The sequence below is a fragment of the Hydractinia symbiolongicarpus genome, chromosome 3 (assembly GCF_029227915.1).
Source record: "Hydractinia symbiolongicarpus strain clone_291-10 chromosome 3, HSymV2.1, whole genome shotgun sequence".
NCBI lineage: Eukaryota > Metazoa > Cnidaria > Hydrozoa > Anthoathecata > Hydractiniidae > Hydractinia > Hydractinia symbiolongicarpus.
Genome location: NC_079877.1, coordinates 9,724,466 through 9,742,457, shown reverse-complemented (window position 1 = coordinate 9,742,457; position 17,992 = coordinate 9,724,466). Strand labels below are relative to the sequence as shown.

At 31.7% G+C, this 17,992-nt stretch overlaps 3 protein-coding genes across 4 annotated transcripts; 2 read left to right on the top strand and 1 right to left on the bottom strand.

Annotated features, from left to right (window-relative positions):
* Nucleotides 1-1,345: 1,345 nt before the first annotated feature.
* Nucleotides 1,346-8,054, bottom strand: LOC130635600 (uncharacterized). Of its 2 annotated transcripts, none has more exons than XM_057444968.1 (7): nt 7,879-8,054; nt 7,086-7,182; nt 5,737-6,102; nt 4,752-5,051; nt 4,155-4,481; nt 3,222-3,359; nt 1,346-2,326 (listed from the first exon to the last, which is right to left on the bottom strand). In XM_057444968.1, the coding sequence occupies exons 2-7, from the start codon at nt 7,144-7,146 to the stop codon at nt 1,821-1,823; spliced, it is 1,698 nt and encodes a 565-aa protein (XP_057300951.1). In that variant the 5' UTR covers nt 7,147-7,182; nt 7,879-8,054; the 3' UTR covers nt 1,346-1,820. The 2 variants fall into 2 exon arrangements, with proteins under 2 accessions (XP_057300951.1, XP_057300953.1); XM_057444970.1 differs by having other exon boundaries at nt 7,086-7,147.
* A 2,221-nt stretch (nt 8,055-10,275) lies between these two features.
* LOC130635598 (uncharacterized) lies at nt 10,276-12,513 on the top strand. Its single transcript, XM_057444966.1, has 5 exons — nt 10,276-10,614; nt 11,076-11,404; nt 11,646-11,793; nt 11,870-12,074; nt 12,147-12,513. Exons 1-5 carry the CDS (start codon nt 10,408-10,410, stop codon nt 12,458-12,460), a joined length of 1,203 nt encoding a protein of 400 aa, XP_057300949.1. The 5' UTR covers nt 10,276-10,407; the 3' UTR covers nt 12,461-12,513.
* A 149-nt stretch (nt 12,514-12,662) lies between these two features.
* Nucleotides 12,663-15,693, top strand: LOC130635599 (uncharacterized). The gene is made up of 4 exons (XM_057444967.1): nt 12,663-13,444; nt 13,574-13,713; nt 13,886-14,038; nt 14,162-15,693. Exons 1-4 carry the CDS (start codon nt 13,323-13,325, stop codon nt 14,566-14,568), a joined length of 822 nt encoding a protein of 273 aa, XP_057300950.1. The 5' UTR covers nt 12,663-13,322; the 3' UTR covers nt 14,569-15,693.
* The last annotated feature ends 2,299 nt before the right edge of the window (nt 15,694-17,992 follow it).

The window sequence follows — 17,992 nt, the reverse complement described above, 5'->3', positions numbered from 1 at the left end:
ACAGGACTTAAAAATTACTATTTTGATGCTTGTCTAAGATTAAAAGTGTTGACTATTGATTATCGAAATACACACAAACTAGATGTGGCTATAAAGGAGTTTCAAGACAAGTGGTTTAGAAGTGTTTCGTTGATCTTTTTGTGTAGTTTTATGCTCAAAGCAATGAGATATTAATAATTTTGTATGATGAAAACTTTTTTGCACAATTACCCAAAAAGTGAAATCTAAAGTGACATGAATATAAATTTTTTTATTATTTTTGAAATTATTTTCCCAGGATAGCCTTTTCAGTTCCTATTGGTACTGCTACAAAAAAGGATCCTGCGAAGGGAGTCCTAGCGCATTTGAAGCTCCCATTTGTGGCACAAAAGTCGTGCAAGCACAGCAATTGCTGAACTAGACAACCGCCTAATCCTATTCTCACGCTGAACGCTAAGCAGAAAGAATAGATTCACACTCTTATGTTCTCTGTCAAGACCTCCCGCACTGAATGCGAACGCTTTACCACTAGGTTACGAGTCGATGCACCAAAGAAAAAAAAAAGATCATCGTAAAATAACATTTTATTACAACAAAAATCATATAAGTCCACAGAAGTTTTTTGGGAATAGAGAGAAGCCCTGTGAGAATTCGTTTGAATTTTTATTGTTAATGGTCCCACACATGAAGAAACCAACGTATGGTAACTAGCTAGCCGAGCTGAATAATTGTGTAAAAAACAGCATGACCAAGTCCATGACAAATCAAAAATATGATTTCATTTATTAGATTGCTCCACTTAAAGAGGAAAACTATAAATTCTGTACTCTGTACTCGAGTTGATAAGAAAAGTTATTCTAATTTACATGTAGAGCATTTTGGTTTTTGGTCAAGAGTTGCTTAGCATACACAACGAAGAAGATTTTGTTTTTAACAAAATTCTATTCCTACTGATGCTATGAATACTCTATTAAACCTCCAAGATTAAACATTATTATTTTGCAGAAACGTAACAAAAATCCAAATTCTTTGTCAGACCAGATGCCAAAAAAGTCAGAACTCAGTAAATTTTAGTTAAATTTCAATACTGCGTTGAGTGTTTCTTGGTTCTTTGGGGTTTCTAACACATATCATCTTTTTCATATATGTCTTGTTCATGTTATATATGTGTCATATATACGTGTTTATATATGACAGTAACGGCATTGGTGGCTGTGAAGAATATAACAGTTCCAAACTCTTCAAAGACTTAGTTATTGATTAAGAAAATTATTTTCAAAAAACTTTGATTCTTAACTCAACGTAAAATACAAACATATTTTTTTTCGCTTAGAACTGTTAAAACAGTTGAAACGTATTATGAACGCCGTTTAAACTGGTTTATGTTTCTTAAAAAGCAATTTTGTACAAAAATATGTGGTAAATAAATAAAAATAAACTAATTAAGAATAAACAAATAAATAAATTTATCAAAGTGATAAAGTAATTATTGGAAAATTAATATTATTGAAGTGATAAGCGCATTTCCAAAATGGATTGACAACAGCATTAAATGTACATTTCAAGTCTGCTGCATGACGTTCGTAATGTTTAGAGATAAACGTGATTAAAAAATATTTACATCAACCAAAATTTGCAATTGCTTTCTGCATCTTCTTTCAAATAAATCTGGCAGATTTTTCCTTAACAGCTTGTTTCTAATAATACTTTTCCTCTGTGAATATTCTGAAATTCCAACTAAGATTATTTCAAGCTTAATGTATAGAAAAAAATAGAAGATTTATTCTCCCATTTCTTAGATTGACTATTTTTATATTGTCGCATTTCTCATCCCTTCAAGTTTAATGATTTTCGTGTTCCGGTTTTTCATTGTTAGTGACGTCATAATTTTCATAATCATGATCGCTGTCCGTGTCAAATTCGTCATCATTATAAGTTCTGTTTTCAACATATCCAAGATTCGCTTTATGCTCTTCTTCTGTTGGCTTTTCAGTGTTTAAATTCTCTATTGTTGGTGTTTTTTTGATTTTAAACTCTTCCGGATCATAATATTTTAATTGAGCTACGGAAACAAATTCATGCTCATCATCCTCATCCTTGACCTCCTGTTCCTCACCCTCCTCCTTGTTGTCAAATTCTACGCTCATATCCTTATATGCAACTTCATTTTCTCTCGTATTGTTTTCATTCTCAGCTAACTCGTCTTTATTTTCTGCGGGAAATTCTGTGTACGTATTTGCATTACCCATCTCTACATCATTTTTGTAGACGTCAGCAGTAATATTATTGTTGCTTGTCTCGCGGTAACTGTACCCGCGCACTGAATGCCTTTGTAGATCGTCTTTTTCTAGTAAACAATATTTTCAATTTACTTAACTGTTAGATAGGTTTGTAATTTTAGCCCCTTATTTATTGTTGGAACTCTTACTGACAAATAAGTAGCCGTTAGCTCCACAGGATTTTGCTCGTCATATCACGTTTTTGGTCATACCAAATCAAAATTTCGTTCATTCTTGTTTGTCTGTTACTCTGCGGGGGGTTTGAAATAAAGTTGTGGCGTAACCCTTATGAGAAAAGGCAGACAAAACATGGATGATATTAATATAAAGAAGATAGATGCAAAATTTTGTTTTTTGATTAGAGGTTTATATTTTGGGTTATGCATCAAACAAACGACTGTCTTTGGAATATGTGCAACGTATTGATTTTACCATTATACCATTGGACTCGTTTCTATCTTCCTGATTTTACTAACATTTATTTATTTATTTTGATTTTGATGTAGTTTCTAAGCAGTTGCTAAGGCGATAAATGGGAAGTTAAAGTAAAATGTAGACCATGTTTGAAGGGAATATCGATTATGATCCCAATTTTTCTTTCTTTCGGTTACGATAATGCAATATTCTGTTGGTGCATAATTTATTGACACGAAGATGACAAAATCGGAGTGAATCTTTTTTTATCACCAAAGTAAAAACAACATTTTATACTTCGTGATGATCTCATTACTCATTAAATAATTACTTTTTTGGTTGAAAACAAAAACCTTTTGATCCATTGCCAAGGATCCATCTTTAATAAAAAGGACATCATATTTTTCTAGTTTGTATTAACATAATATAGAGTTTTGCCAATGCGTTTGTTTTAAGTAGTTCAAAGAAATCCCCCCACTAAAAGTATCGAAAAGCACGGGTTTAATAGATTTAAGAAAAAACTAGGAATCTAGCTTGCGTAACACCTACCTTTCTTTCTTCCACAACATCCACAACAACAACAGATTAACACGATTATTATAATAAGGACCACCAACCCTCCAGCACCTGCTCCAATAGCGATGATGAGTGTTTTATCATCGTCGTCATCATCATCTCCTGCTGCTCCTAAATGAGATCATATCAGAAAATATAGGTTTCTGTAAGTGCTGTATATCGGCACGTCGTCGTACGGCGGTCGCCATAAGTTCTAAGTGGTAAATGTAATTGACGAAATTCGTGCAACTGTACATAGAATTATTGCAAAATGTGTACACCAAACTTGTACAATACGGTTTGCAATGCAAAGTGTACTAAGTTCTGGATTTGCTATTTCTTTACCATTACGTGAAAAGGTGATGTTCGTGCCTTGTGTCTAGCATAGGTTTTTTATAATATTCTTCTGTCTACATGCTCATAATTGTGATGATTTTCTTTGTGCAGCTGAAGGAAATTGTATTGTGCATTTCTTTTATATCCTACCTGGACTACCAGTAGCAGCTGTAGTTACAGTTGTGGTCAGTTTTAGTGTTGTTGTTGCCGCATCTTTTTAAAGAGTGGATGAAAAATTACAATAAGAAGCTTAGTAACACATTGTTTGATACAAAATAATCGAAAAAATAAAACAAGCATGGCATGTTCCCTTAAGAATTGTTGTATTGGATTGTGGGACTACTACAATTGTGTTGGATTCTGGGACTACAATTGTGTTAGATTCTGGGACTACAACTGTGTTGAATTTTGGGACAACAATTGTGTTGAATTTTGGGACAACAATTGTGTTGGATTCTGGATTTACAGTTCTACTGGATATTGAGATTAAAATTGTGTTGGATTCTGGGACTACAATTGTGTTGGATTCTGGGATTACAGTTGTGCTGGCGTTCTTTTACACGTGTCGTCAATTTAAAAAAGCAATCTAACCTGAACTGTCTGACTTTGTTGTTGTCGACACGGTTGTAGGTGCAGTAAGTGAGACATTCCGTTGACTCCACATTCCAAACTGTTTTCCGTATAAGGCTCGCACACGTACATATGTGACATTAATTAAACCACTGCTGGTGTTGTAACAATACGTAAAATCCGCTGTAGTGTCGTTAAGAACTGCTGAATGCACAGTTTTATCAGAGCTGTTCATCAAGTTGACCTCGTAATAACCTGTACATAGGCCAATATCAATTGGGTCCCAAGTGGTACGTACGCACAGTAAGTCCTTGTAAGATTGTGTAATAACGACCGCAGGTGGCTTAACTAAAAAAATATACCAAAAGTTAAAATTATTAAAAAATTTAATTGACTACATAGTGAAATTAGAATGTCATTTCCTTCTTATCAACTTATAAATCTAAGTTATAAGTTGCTGTCAGTTTTTCAATTTAAGTTTGTCAAATCGGCAAAAATTTTAGCTCCTCCAAAACATCAAAATCCGGCAGAGCCAAAGGTCCCAATAATGTGTATTGTTTTAGGGAAGGTTCTATCTGGTATGCGCTTACATGTTTACAAAAAACATGATACACATACATTGGGTATCTAACAAGGCGGTTCCAATTTTGTCAGATTCATATCCAGTTGCTATATACTTCAGTGTTTTCCCACACATGGATGCAGATACTTTAGGTAACACAACACTATATACATATTGGGCGTCTGCAGTTGTATTTTCAGTTGTATTCGAATAATGTGTTGTGACTGTTTCGTTATCTATACTCCATGTTACCAATGGTTTTTGACGACCACATAAATGTATGCTCAACACAACAGAAAATGTTGCATTAAGAGTAATATTTGAAGGGAGATCATCTCCACACACATGCGGTCCACCTGAAATAAAAAGAAACAGACATAGTTTTTTGAGGTTTCCAGGAAATAGGATTAATTTTTAATTTCTTTTCAGTGTTTGAGATTAGCTTATACATGTTCTTTTAAATGGGGAACAAATAAATAATGAGCCTGCTTAAATTTAACTAAGTGAGGTTTAAATGTATTAAAAATCTATCCAAAATCTTAGATATTTTATAATATTTTAACTGCGATATATCGGCTTTGTAGAGAGGCAAGAATTCTCCATGGATCTTTCTACGAGCTAATGAATAGTAGTATCCCACAACAAACGTATATGGTCTTTTATCAAGTGCTTTGAATAAATCCCAGTTTGGAACCTCATTTAAGTACTTAGAACCTCAAGTACCCTTTAGGATTTAAATCTTATTAACAGTTAAAGAATTTTATATAAACTTCTTGTAAGTTTAATAATGCAGTTTGTATACATAGTTACAAAAAATTGATTGGTTGTTCTAAAGGTCCACCCTTTCATACTGCGTCAGTTTGAAAAAAGAGCACACATATCAAAAATAAATAGAACTGAAAAACAATTGAAATGCCATTCTATGATTTAATTTTTATATTCTCAATCTTGTGTAGGAAAATTCAAATACCAGTCGCTCATAAATCGAAACAATAGGCAAAAAATATTGCAACAAACATGCAATCATACTTCGCAACTTACCAAGCACATCAAGTTTTACATCCTGTTCAACTGCAATGGGATTATTGATATTGTTGTTCAATAAATAAATCAAAACACCTCGAAAAGTATAATCATCTGAAAACTTTAACGGGTTAACCTGCAGCAGATACTCCTGGTTTGCAGCACTGGCAGTTAGCCTTGAATTAAATGGTGGTACTGGAAGAGCTTGAAGAACGTTATTGCTACCTATTGCGATTTGTTGAGTTGATGGTGGTAGTTCTACATAAAATGATTTCACCGTTCTATTATCATTCGCAGTGATGTTTGCTTTGAATGATATAATTGCACTTTGATTGAATATTCCACTTATTGTCGGACTGTCTGTGTATAATACTGCCGGAAATGCTAGAATATACAAAATGTATTACTTATTTTTTTAATACATTTAAATACATTTAAAGGAAAATTTATGAGCAGTAAAGTACCCTTTACCTTTATCTCACCCAGTTTGGTACAACACACATCAGGTGGTTTTAAACCTCTTATTACTCACATACGGAGACGACACCACACACTCTTAAGCTATTAGTTAAAAAAATAAGATTTCTTTTTAAATCTTATTAAGGAGGATTGAACTCAATCAATTTTTAGCAGGGCCTGTCTTTTTTGTGAAAATGTTGTGGGTGATTTTGTTTTCTACGTGTTAAGTAGAGGTCTCAGCCTGACTAGGAACTATAAACTTAATTTAACTATATGTTTCTTTACTGTTTTTTCTTTTCTATGTTTCCAATTTAAAATTTGAAGAAAGCATGGAAGCGAAGTTGACAACTTTTGGGAGAAGGATTAAGGAGATATAAATCACTAGTCGCATCACATAGACGCAACATTAATTGGCCAATTAAATCAATCAATCAAGCAATCAATAAATATTTTTTTTGTTTCCCAGAGTACTATTTTCACATCGCTCTATTTGTTAGGTTCGGTAATCCTATGTATATAAAAAATATTGTAGGCGTTGTAAGGATAAAGAGATAGGGATGTTATCAATTATTAAAAAATGCAGTATAGGAAGTTTAGGAAAGGTTATGTTTCAGACTTGTTGCAAAGCAAAAAAAAATTAGAAAAGTTAAAAAAGTTTAAAACTAGAAAAATGATTATAAACTTTTTAGGATTTCAGTATCATCTCCGTGACCTTAACAAAAGTATGTAGAAAGAAAATATTAAAATGTCTTTCTAACAAAATGTAAGAAAATTATTGATTGTTTGTACCCGTCACCGAGACTTAGTCATAGGAATTACAGTGAATCGATCAGCTTGCAAAAGAACTGCAAATTATCTTTTTGTCAGATACTAAAACCATTCACTATTTCTCAAAGATTTTAACCTACCTGAATTTACACACAATGTCCAAATGAACAGAATTTTGATGCATGCAACGTGACGTTCCATCCTTTAGCAAAACATTGGACTGATGCAGGATTACTTCTAACACAACATAAAAAATTAACTACACATAAATCTAATCTCACAAGAATTCTCACTAATTATCTCTTCTCTATACATATTTTGAACAGATAAAGAAGACTCCCACGTATGGTGTGTTAATAAGGCGTCGTGTCATCGTATTGTAACATAACACTTTCTTATTTTATATTAAGGTAGTATCTCATTTCAGAGCAAATTATATTCCTAATCTTGTTGCGGAATATCGTTTACCTATTCTATATTATCATAACGTAACACTAGCGCATTTTATCGTAACGTGTAATTTACATCTTGCTTCGGAATGTACTACTTTTATTCGTATCACAGAATACCGTTCACTCATCGTATCATTACATACTGTTGGACTATCCTATTGTATCGTGCGATTTACATTTCGTTTCGATTCTTAATCGCTTCAGAGGATACTGTTTAGCTACCTACGGTATCATAACATACCGTCGGCCCATCTTATCTAAACGTGCAATTTACATCTCATTTCGATTTTATCGTGTGACAGGATACCGTTTACATATCGTATCGTAACGTAACGCTTGGGTATCGCAATTTAATTACCTGTTTATGTATCCTGTCGCAACTTATATTTTTAACGGCTTCTACGACACCAGAGATCGGGCGCAACATAGTGTCGTTAGTTTAACTTTCTAACATTGCAATCTATAATAACATTAGACTTACAGCAAGGCGAATCTACTCGAGCTGTGATGTGCTTGCCACTTTCTTTCTTTTTTTGAAATTAAAAATATTTCTCTTCAATGCTGTTATTAAAAACAAACCTCACTCGTCTTTTCTATCCTTCTCAACACGATGGTTCCTACTTTTGAAAGGAATACAACACAATTTTTAATACGACCTTTTATGATAATTTATCAGGGCTGTCCAGGGTGCTATAGTGTTATGTTGTTAAAAATGTTAAACATTCAATTAAAATTATGTAACAATTCAAAATATTTTAGTAAATCCTATTATTTAAATCTTGTATATAAAACATTAGTCATAGGCCACCCTTTACATTGAAACTATTCTTATGGACAAAATGCTTTTTAAAGAGTATTTATGTTGTGTGCAGGTTCATTGTGGTAGACACTGACAGACACTTGGGAAATAAAATTGATGTACTGTTAAATGTGACTTGCTTATGTTTTCAGTTATATTCTTTTGTTTCTACGGCTAGAAGTTACTGCAGACGTAGACGAGTGAATTTACTATTGAAATACACGTTTCCCGAATTACATGGTTTTCAAAATTTTATAATTTTGATGTTTTGACTTTAAGATCATATTCAACATCATTGAATTGGTGTGCGTATACATTTTCAATTTAATCCGACCATGGATATCCGACAAGTGAAAATGCTGTTTTCGTGGTATTTATGTTGCGGTCAAAATCTTCTTAATTTTCTACTTGTACTGATAAGGCTCGGTTTCAAGCAGAGTTCAATTAGGACAAAGTTAGAAAACCTGTTGTAACAGGTTTTTTGTTTGCTGTAGGATACTGAGGATTTCACCGTCTATCAAGTTTTAGGTGAGGATTTCTAAAATCACATTAACTTTGGTTGAAAAAGTTTAGAAATAGCAGCGGTGCATTAAGAAAAACTAATTTGGGAAAGGTGTATTAAAGTTATAAAAAGCTGCTAAAATTCTGGCGTGTTTGCTTACTATTAAAAATTGCAGTTTAACCAACATTTTATTTAACTAACATGACTGCTTTTATTGCCAAAGTAAGACTACCTACTCTACTTTCTTTGTTTGACTGCATCAAAGGTATAAAGACACACCGGAAAAAAAGACAAATTTAACAAGAACTTTGTTTTTATTATTAGCAAAGTCAAAATAAAGCTAATAATAATATTCCAAACCCCCTTTTGAAGAAAGATATCAAGTAATAAGGTTAAACAGAAGAAAGCTGAGGATTACATGTTAGTATTATTTTTCATTTTAAAATATGTCGTTTATTTAACTGAATTCGACAAAAATCAATTTTCTTTGTGTTGTAATTTATTGTTGAAAATAAAATGTCATATTAGTATGAAAATAAAATTTCCAAAGTCTCTTTCTTCTTTTTTTTATTTAGTTTTCATTGGCTTGACTCGTTGAGATTTCCTTTAATTTTTATCGAGATAATCTGATGAAAACTCGAGATTCTCCCTGCTGGAAGAATTTTTTAGGACAGAACAATCAAGTTCTGTAAATAAATTTTTTTTATTGTAAATCATCACTTATATTTAAAACATACTATCTTTACCAATCGTATCAAAGACATCTCCTTGCAGTGTATATGCGCCTGTTTTCCTCTTTTTTTTCACGGAGAGTATAACGATATTGGTTGGTTGACCAAGAACATCGAAAAAAAAACCAAAAATATAAACCTTGTGGATTTATCACATATATCAAACGCTTCTGAAAATATCATTTTGACATTTTAATTGAAAGGGGTCGCTCAAATATCGAGGTTTGAACTACGGAAATTGTTTTTTCATGATGTCGGATGAACAACAATAAGTTGGTTACAGGTGTCACTGTTTAGTTACTTGGATATTTGTATTTGGACCTGTAAAAACATGGAGTGATGCAAACATGTAAAATATTTTTCCGTGGAGACTTTATATCAACGTGTTGAATGCGTGTACAATCCGTGACCTAAAAGGGACATTTAATTTTCATTTTAAAATAAAAACAAATTTCAATTTTTTTATCAATTTTTCTTTTTTAATTCAATAAAAAAAAAAAATTTAAACTCAATTTTCGTTTTTCGTTTTCAAATCAAAAAACAAAAAAGGAACTTCATATTTTGGCAAAAAAGTACGCTCTCCTTCGCAGACGTTTTTCTTCTACGAACCCAAGGATTACTTTGGGTCATTTGGTGCTAAAAATCCCAAAATGTAATATCAATTTCTAAATTTCTGATTTTTAAGAGAATTTTAAATTTGAAAATTAAATCAAATTTCGTTTAAATCAAAAATTGAATTTTAAGTTCAATTTTGATTTTTAATTTGAATCAAAAATTGAAATTCAAGTTCAATTGTTAATTTTGGTTTAAATAGAAAATTGAAAATTTTTAACTCGTATATGCCTAAAAGAGAAACAAATCATGTGACAAGTCATGTGATAATTCTGGCCTATCAGATCAATTGACGTGAAGTGTAAAGAGTTGTATAACATTCGTAGGATTCAGTTAAATGTTGTTTGTCTTACCACAGAAACAGACATGAATAAAATTTTTACTGAAGAAATTCTTTCTTTTTTTTCTCAAAAAAAAACTTATGAAGAAATAAGCAATATCTTGCAGTCGCGATATCCAGGAGAAAGAGGTTATTCCGTAAAGTCAATAAAACGGTATTGTAAAGAAAATGGATTGTCGCCAAGGGTTTCACAAGCCCATTTAGAACAGATTGTAGCAACGGCAGTTCAAGAAGTATGTATAAGACATTATTACATTTACTTCAGTTATTTTTTAATAATTCGGCATTTCGTTAGAAAAATATGTTTTTCTAAGATTTTTTCATTTTTACATTTCTCTACATGACACATTTATACTGCAGCTTTTCTTATCGATTTACCTCCTCGTCTTCTAAGATATGAGTAAAGTAGAGAAAACAGCTGTAAATTTTGTTGCGTGCTTCTTTGAGGAAAATATTTTTTAAAGAAAGCGCCACAAATTTTGTTTCCTGAACTGGCTTGTTTTACTGGAGTATATTAAAAATACCAGAAACAAAAGTTAAAACTTTTTTTCTTAATTAATACTTTTTTCTCTTGCTGAAATATTTTTTCTTGAAAAAAATATCTAATTTTCATTTCTTTGAATAAAACAGCGTCTTTATAAATGAACTCTGTTATTCACTATTTTATGACATTGACCAAATTTATTTATTTAAGGTTGGTCCAACGTATGGGAGGAAAATGATGACCGGGTATATTGCTAATAGAGACAATATACGTGTTAGCCATAATAGAGTTGGACGAGCTTTAGCAAAAGCTGCACCCCAAAACCACCAGAGAAGACGCACTGACACCGCACGAATGGTTAACCCAATACCTTATCGGGCCGATTACTTTGGTCATAAAATTCACTATGATCAAAATGAAAAGCTTGTTATGTATGGGGCTACACATGTCATTGCCATTGATGGTCATTCTCGCTTCATTGTCGGCTACTCCACCATGCCAATAAAAAACAACGCTCTTATTTACGATGAAATATACAGGTTAATTAAATTCTCGTTGCTTTCACTGAAATACATATAGTTTGAAACATATAGTTTGAAAGACATAAATTTTGTAAAGGAAAAGAGCATAAAAAGGTTTTGTTGTTCAAAAAACATTTTCTCACCACTGAGGGGTATTTTGTTTAAAAACAAAATTTTATAAATTTTATAATCGTTCCCAGCATCTTTAGCCCATTTTTTTCTGATATATAGATATATATATATCATTTTAATACTTTAGAAAAGCTGCTATTGATTATGGTATCTTTCATCAAGTGCGTACGGACTGTGGAAAAGAGTTTTTTTTAATTCTTGGAATCCAGGAACATTTTCAGCATCTTCGCGGTCGATCAGATATTTTGCCATACAAGCAAACCCAATCAAAGAAGGTGACTTTGATAAATATTTTTTTTCGGCGACTTAATTTAAAACTGTAGCAATTTATAATTCTCTACATATATTCAGAACCTCCCTATCGAAAGAATTTGGCCAGAGGTGAACTCGCGGGTAAATTATCCGGTAAAAAAAATACTGGTAGAAATGGACAACAGCAATACTATCAATATGGAAGATGAAGTTCAAAAATTTTGTGTGTCATCCATTGTATGTCTGGTGACTGGTTTTGGTGTCAATCGAGTTGTTTCAGCGTGGAATGAACACTCAATACCAGGTCAATTTAGTACGTTTTTCAATATCTATTCTCACAAATTTATGGGTTATTAATGTTATATATATTATTTAGGTAGAGGTGTTCCGTCAGTAATAAAAGAAAATACTAACAGATTGACACCGTTATCCGTTGAAGAATTGCCCCCAAAACACGAAGCTGTTCAGCTGTATGAACAAGTGTACCGCGGTACATTGTCGGAAGAGCACACCTTCGGCCAGGATCCGCTTGCAGAAAGACAGCAAAAATTGGAAGAAAGAGATCAGAGCTTTTTCCAACATTTTTCTGTTGAAGAAATATTTTCCGAATGTGTTAACGAACGACCACAAATGTTGAGAGAAGCTATCCTTTTTTACATAAATAAAACTGTAACCTTAGCCCAATTGTAACCATACTCATGACGTTGTATGTAATAACTAACAAATATTAAAACTAACGAAAATGAACGGAAATATTTTTTTTAAGATAACAGTCTGGCTATTTACAACATAGAAAACCCAAATAGAAGAACAGAGAAAAAACGTTTTTTCTTCTTCTCATTCATTTCAAACATCTTGAATGCGACCAGACAGGAAGAAGGAAGTTTCTTATGAAAGAAACATGACTTGCACGAAATTACTGCAGTAAGAAGGAAAATAACCATCTTTTAGATAAATAATGCCTAATATGAAAAAAAAGATTTAATTTAATCTAGATTTTGCTAACTTTTGGGTAAATTAGTTTTAAACATATTTGAAACGCATATCTGCTTATTCGTGATATTACAGTTAAGTATCCGCAATCGGCTGAATTTATAAAAAAAGACAGACAAGCGGAATCGTTTGATCTTATGGCTAAAAAATAATGAATGAAGCCATGGCATGCTATAAATACAGAGCTCTTAATTTTTTCATTAATTGCAAAATTTTGCCCGGAAAACACAGATAGTCGCCATGGAGAGCATCACTTTTTTTAAAAATGGTGAAGAAAATTTAACATTCACAATTCGAAAATGCCAGGCTAATGCTTCTAGGCTAGCCATTGTTTTTAAGGTACGCAATTTTTTTTACCTAATTTGTATTTTTAAACTCAAGAATTTCTTGATTTTTAATCCTTATTGACAAAATATTTTTAAATTTGATGAAATCACTCAGCTCTGATATGTTACGTTTTTATTCGTAGTTAATCCCAGAATCCGTTTACATAAGTGAAGAATTTGGGGCTATAGACTTCCAGAACGAAGATGGCACGTTTTCCGCCGTAGAGCGAGCTATGGAGCACGATCGATTCGAGGTTTTCGGTGACAATGCTTTTCCGCAACATCCTACACCGCCAGTATCAGCCCCTGCGCTATCGCCTGTGCCATTTGGGGCGTTCCGGCGAATATCTTCAAGGTGCGGACTATTTGAATTTACTGAAAACTAGCTAAGGAGGTCTTACTTATTAGCTTTTTGCTTATCTTTGCATAATATTTAGGGTTGTTTTAATGAAGTATTAGTGATAAGTACATTTTGTCAATTTAGTCCTTCTCAACCACTACCACATTCGTCGTCGCCACTACCGTCATCTTCTTTTTCGTCTCCGTTGCCAACGCCGAGAAAACGAAAATCAGATGGATTTATCATAAAAGTCTCACTGGCAAACATGATAGGGAAAAAAGTTGGTAAGCATTACTTTTATTTCTTTTGTGGAATTTTTCTTTTTAATTTATATTACTTATTTATTTACTTTCACATTTCTTATAACAAAAGTGCGTAGTTTAAAAATCATACACAAATTATTCTTAATAAATGATTCTTCTTTATGTTTTGTTTAAAAAAAAATTTAAAATTTAGGTGAAAGTTCAAGAATGCAATACTTTTCACTGTCGCCAACCAATGCAAATGTCCCAGCGATCATTAGCCTTGCAGAAGAGGGATTCGGTGTACAACCATTAATACTTGTACACGCAAATGGTCTTCAAATGGAAGACACTGCTGCTACTCGTGGTGCGTTCTTTAAGTAATATTTGAAAGCAAGAAAATTTATATTTTAAGTTTACGAATTTTTGTATATGGAAAGGATTTTAAAAACAGCTAGGCTAAAATTGGTGAAAATGTTTACTTTTTTAGACAATACATTTTGGCGATGCAGTGCGAGAAAGATTTTTGCCGTTAAACGTGAAGAATTCGTCGGAACTTTTGACCGATTTACTGATGGGGATAATCATGTGAGAGAAAGTATTGATGAAATAAAGACCATGTTGCAAGAAAATATATTGCTACCAAGAGATGTCGGAGCATTGCTGAAATCAACGCTACTCATTGAACCTTTAAAAGAAACATTCAAGTGTGTTGTGTGTCAAGACATAAGTGCTTCACCAATAGCAATTTCAATGTGTTGCAAACAAGTACTTGGATGCTCCACGTGTGTGGATCAATGGACGGAATTACGATGCCCCCATTGCCGTAACGAGTTTTACGAGACCGTTACGGTCAATGTTTTTGAAAATATCTTAGCAATTTTAAACAATTTGTAATTTTTTTATATGTGCATTTAACTTTTTTTCCTAAAAAAAAATGTTTCTTATCCTTACTATCCTTACTAGTAAAATTATTTAAGTTCTTGAAACTGGTGAATAGAAGCTATTCTTATACAAGTGTTCGTTTATTGTCAAACGTCTATGTCACATCTATAACTTTGGAAATAAATTGTTTTCATTCTTCACATTTTTTTTCATGAATTATAAAGGAAGCTCGAACATAATTGTTTTTAGAGAGAAGAAAGATATTTTTTATTAAAAGTAAAACATTGTTATATATTCTAGATTTTCCTTTTTTAGTTATTTTTTCTTTGAACTGAAGAAAAAAGAAACATTAATAATTTAACACTATTTCCGTCTACATTCATTTGTTCTGATTTTCTGATGTTCTGATCATATTTAGATTTCCTGATTTCTAAATTCAAACCTTAAAGTTTACCTTCCGTGACAAAAAAGTTTACCTAAAATGACTTAAATTATTGTAACAATTAGGAAAAACAAATATTTGTTTTAGCTAAAAATTAAAACTCTGCGGCATAAGTTCTCTGTAAGTTGTAAAAATGAGTTGTGAAAACCTATCTACAATTTTATGGAGTATCGGTTCCACGCTGAGCGATGTTAGTATTTTATAGGAGTTAGAAGTAGAGCTATTCAGAGAGCAACAAAATTTTTTATGACCTTCTTCACTGAAAACGTAGCCTAATTTATTCTTTCAACCACAAGTCTGACGTATTGAAAAATTTTCAATATATTAAATTTCGGAACAGCTTTCGGCATAATATTCAAAGCGTGCAAAGTTTTTTCTTTCTACTTTACATTCTACCTCACATAAAATAAATAGAAGCACGTATTGAATCGATTCTCAAAAACGCTTTTAAAAATAAAAATCATCATTCCTAAAATATAAATTGTTCTTAACAAAATTTGTGTTATGTATCCATTGCGAGAAGTACTGTGACGCTTTAAGTTCGCTATACGAAACTTTTCTTTTCACTGACCGGGAATCTGCTGTAAGATTCTCTTTTAAACATATTGTCAAAACATCGACTACTTAATCAATTCACTAAATATGCCTTTTCGTTTCGATCCAACCTAAACAATGCGGCGTTTCAAGCGCAATATTTTCATAAGATTGTTTCAAGGAATCTTCCTAAGTCCAAATCGATGACATATAAATCTGTAGCTTGATTCCGTAATTTTTGAAATGTTTGAAGATTTTCTCGCACAGTTGATAAATTATTATCCACTATTTTCAAAATCTTCTCGGAAAAAGTTTAAAAACTGGCCCACGCTTTAAGCTAGGTTTAAGGACCCTTCTCCCCATTGTAAGTAGACGTAATATGTTGCGTAAATCCTTGTCCGCTAATAATAATAATAATAATAATAATAAAAAAAGTGATTATTCTTCAGAAAAAAAATAAAATCGAATTTCCTTTTTTAATTTAATTTAAAAATCAAAGTTGATTTTCAATTTTTGATTTTGATTTAACTCAAAAATCAAAAATTTAATTTGATTTTTAAATTTCTATTTAAACCAAAATCAAAAATTGAACTTGAATTTCAATTCTTGATATAAACGAAATTTGATTTAATTTTCAAATTTGAAATTCTATTAAAAATCAAAAATTTTGAAATTGATATTACATTTTGGGATTTTTAGCACCAAATGACCCAAAGTAATCCTTGGGTTTGTAGATGAAAAACGTCTGCGAAGGAGAGGGTACTTTTTTGCCAAAATATGAAGTCCCTTTTTTGTTTTTTGATTTGCAAACGAAAAACGAAAATTGAGTTGAAATTTTCTTTTTGTATTGAATTAAAAAAGAAAAATTGATAAAAAAAATAAAATTTGTTTTCATTTTAAAATGAAAATTGAATGTCCCTTTTAGGTCACGGATTCTGAAGAATAATCACTTTTTATTATTATTATTATTATTATTATTATTAGCGGACAAGGATTTACGCAACATATTACGTTTACTTACAATGGGGAGAAGGGTCCTTAAACCTAGCTTAAACCGTGGGCCAGTTTTTAAACTTTTTCCGAGAAGATTTTGAAATACTGCATAATAATTTATCAACTGTGCGAGAAAATCTTCAAACATTTCAAAAATTACGGAATCAAGCTACAGATTTATATGTCATCAATTTGGACTTAGGAAGAATCCTTAAAACAATCTTATGAAAATATTGCGCTTGAAACGTCGCATTGTTTAGGTTGGATCGAAACGAAAAGGCATATTTAGTGAATTGATTAAGCAGTCGATGTTTTGACAATATGTTTAAAAGAGAATCATACAGCAGATTCCCGGTCAGTGAAAAGAAAAGTTTCGTATAGCGAACTTAAAGCGTCACAGTACTTCTCGTAATGGATACATAACACAAATTTTGTTAAGAACAATTTATATTTTAGGAATGATGATTTTTATTTTTAAAAGCGTTTTTGAGAATCGATTCAATACGTGCTTCTATTTATTTTATGTGAGGTAGAATGTAAAGTAGAAAAAAAAAACTTTGCACGCTTTGAATATTATGCCGAAAGCTGTTACGAAATTTAACATATTGAAAATTTTTCAATACGTCAGACTTGTGGTTGAAAGAATAAATTAGGCTACGTTTTCAGTGAAGAAGGTCATAAAAAATTTTGTTGCTCTCTGAATAGCTTCACTTCTAACTCCTATAAAGTACTAACATCGCTCAGCGTGGAACCGATACTCCATAAAATTGTAGATAGGTTTTCACAACTCATATTTACAACTTACAGAGAACTTATGCCGCAAAGTTTTAATTTTTAGCTAAAACAAATATTTGTTTTTCCTAATTGTTACAATAATTTAAGTCATTTTAGGTAAACCTTTTTTGTCACGGAAGGTAAACTTTAAGGTTTGAATTTAGAAATCAGGAAATCTAAATATGATCAGAACATCAGAAAATCAGAACAAATGAATGTAGACGGAAATAGTGTTAAATTATTAATGTTTCTTTTTTCTTCAGTTCAAAGAAAAAATAACTAAAAAAGGAAAATCTAGAATATATAACAATGTTTTACTTTTAATAAAAAATATCTTTCTTCTCTCTAAAAACAATTATGTTCGAGCTTCCTTTATAATTCATGAAAAAAAATGTGAAGCAGAAAACAATTTATTTCCAAAGTTATAGATGTGACATAGACATTTGACAATAAACGCACACTTGTATAAGAATAGCTTCTATTCACCAGTTTCAAGAACTTAAATAATTTTACTAGTAAAGATAGTAAGGATAAGAAACATTTTTTTTAGAAAAAAAAGTTAAATGCACATATAAAAAAATTACAAATTGTTTAAAATTGCTAAGATATTTTCAAAAACATTGACCGTAACGGTCTCGTAAAGCTCGTTACGGCATGGGGGCATCGTAATTCCGTCCATTGATCCACACACGT

Bases quoted from the DNA above. Each gene is read 5' to 3' on its own strand.
- LOC130635600 (XM_057444968.1), bottom strand. From the start codon at position 7,146: ATGGAACGTCACGTTGCATGCATCAAAATTCTGTTCATTTGGACATTG. The intron at 5,052-5,736 runs GTAAGTTGCGAA...TTTTTATTTCAG, and splicing joins TGTAAAACTTGATGTGCTTG to GTGGACCGCATGTGTGTGGA. The intron at 2,327-3,221 runs GTAGGTGTTACG...ATTGTTTACTAG, and splicing joins ATGTTGTGGAAGAAAGAAAG to AAAAAGACGATCTACAAAGG.
- LOC130635598 (XM_057444966.1), top strand. From the start codon at position 10,408: ATGAATAAAATTTTTACTGAAGAAATTCTTTCTTTTTTTTCTCAAAAA. The intron at 10,615-11,075 runs GTATGTATAAGA...TATTTATTTAAG, and splicing joins TAGCAACGGCAGTTCAAGAA to GTTGGTCCAACGTATGGGAG. The intron at 11,794-11,869 runs GTGACTTTGATA...ACATATATTCAG, and splicing joins AGCAAACCCAATCAAAGAAG to AACCTCCCTATCGAAAGAAT.
- LOC130635599 (XM_057444967.1), top strand. From the start codon at position 13,323: ATGGAGCACGATCGATTCGAGGTTTTCGGTGACAATGCTTTTCCGCAA. The intron at 13,445-13,573 runs GTGCGGACTATT...TTGTCAATTTAG, and splicing joins TTCCGGCGAATATCTTCAAG to TCCTTCTCAACCACTACCAC. The intron at 13,714-13,885 runs GTAAGCATTACT...TTTAAAATTTAG, and splicing joins CATGATAGGGAAAAAAGTTG to GTGAAAGTTCAAGAATGCAA.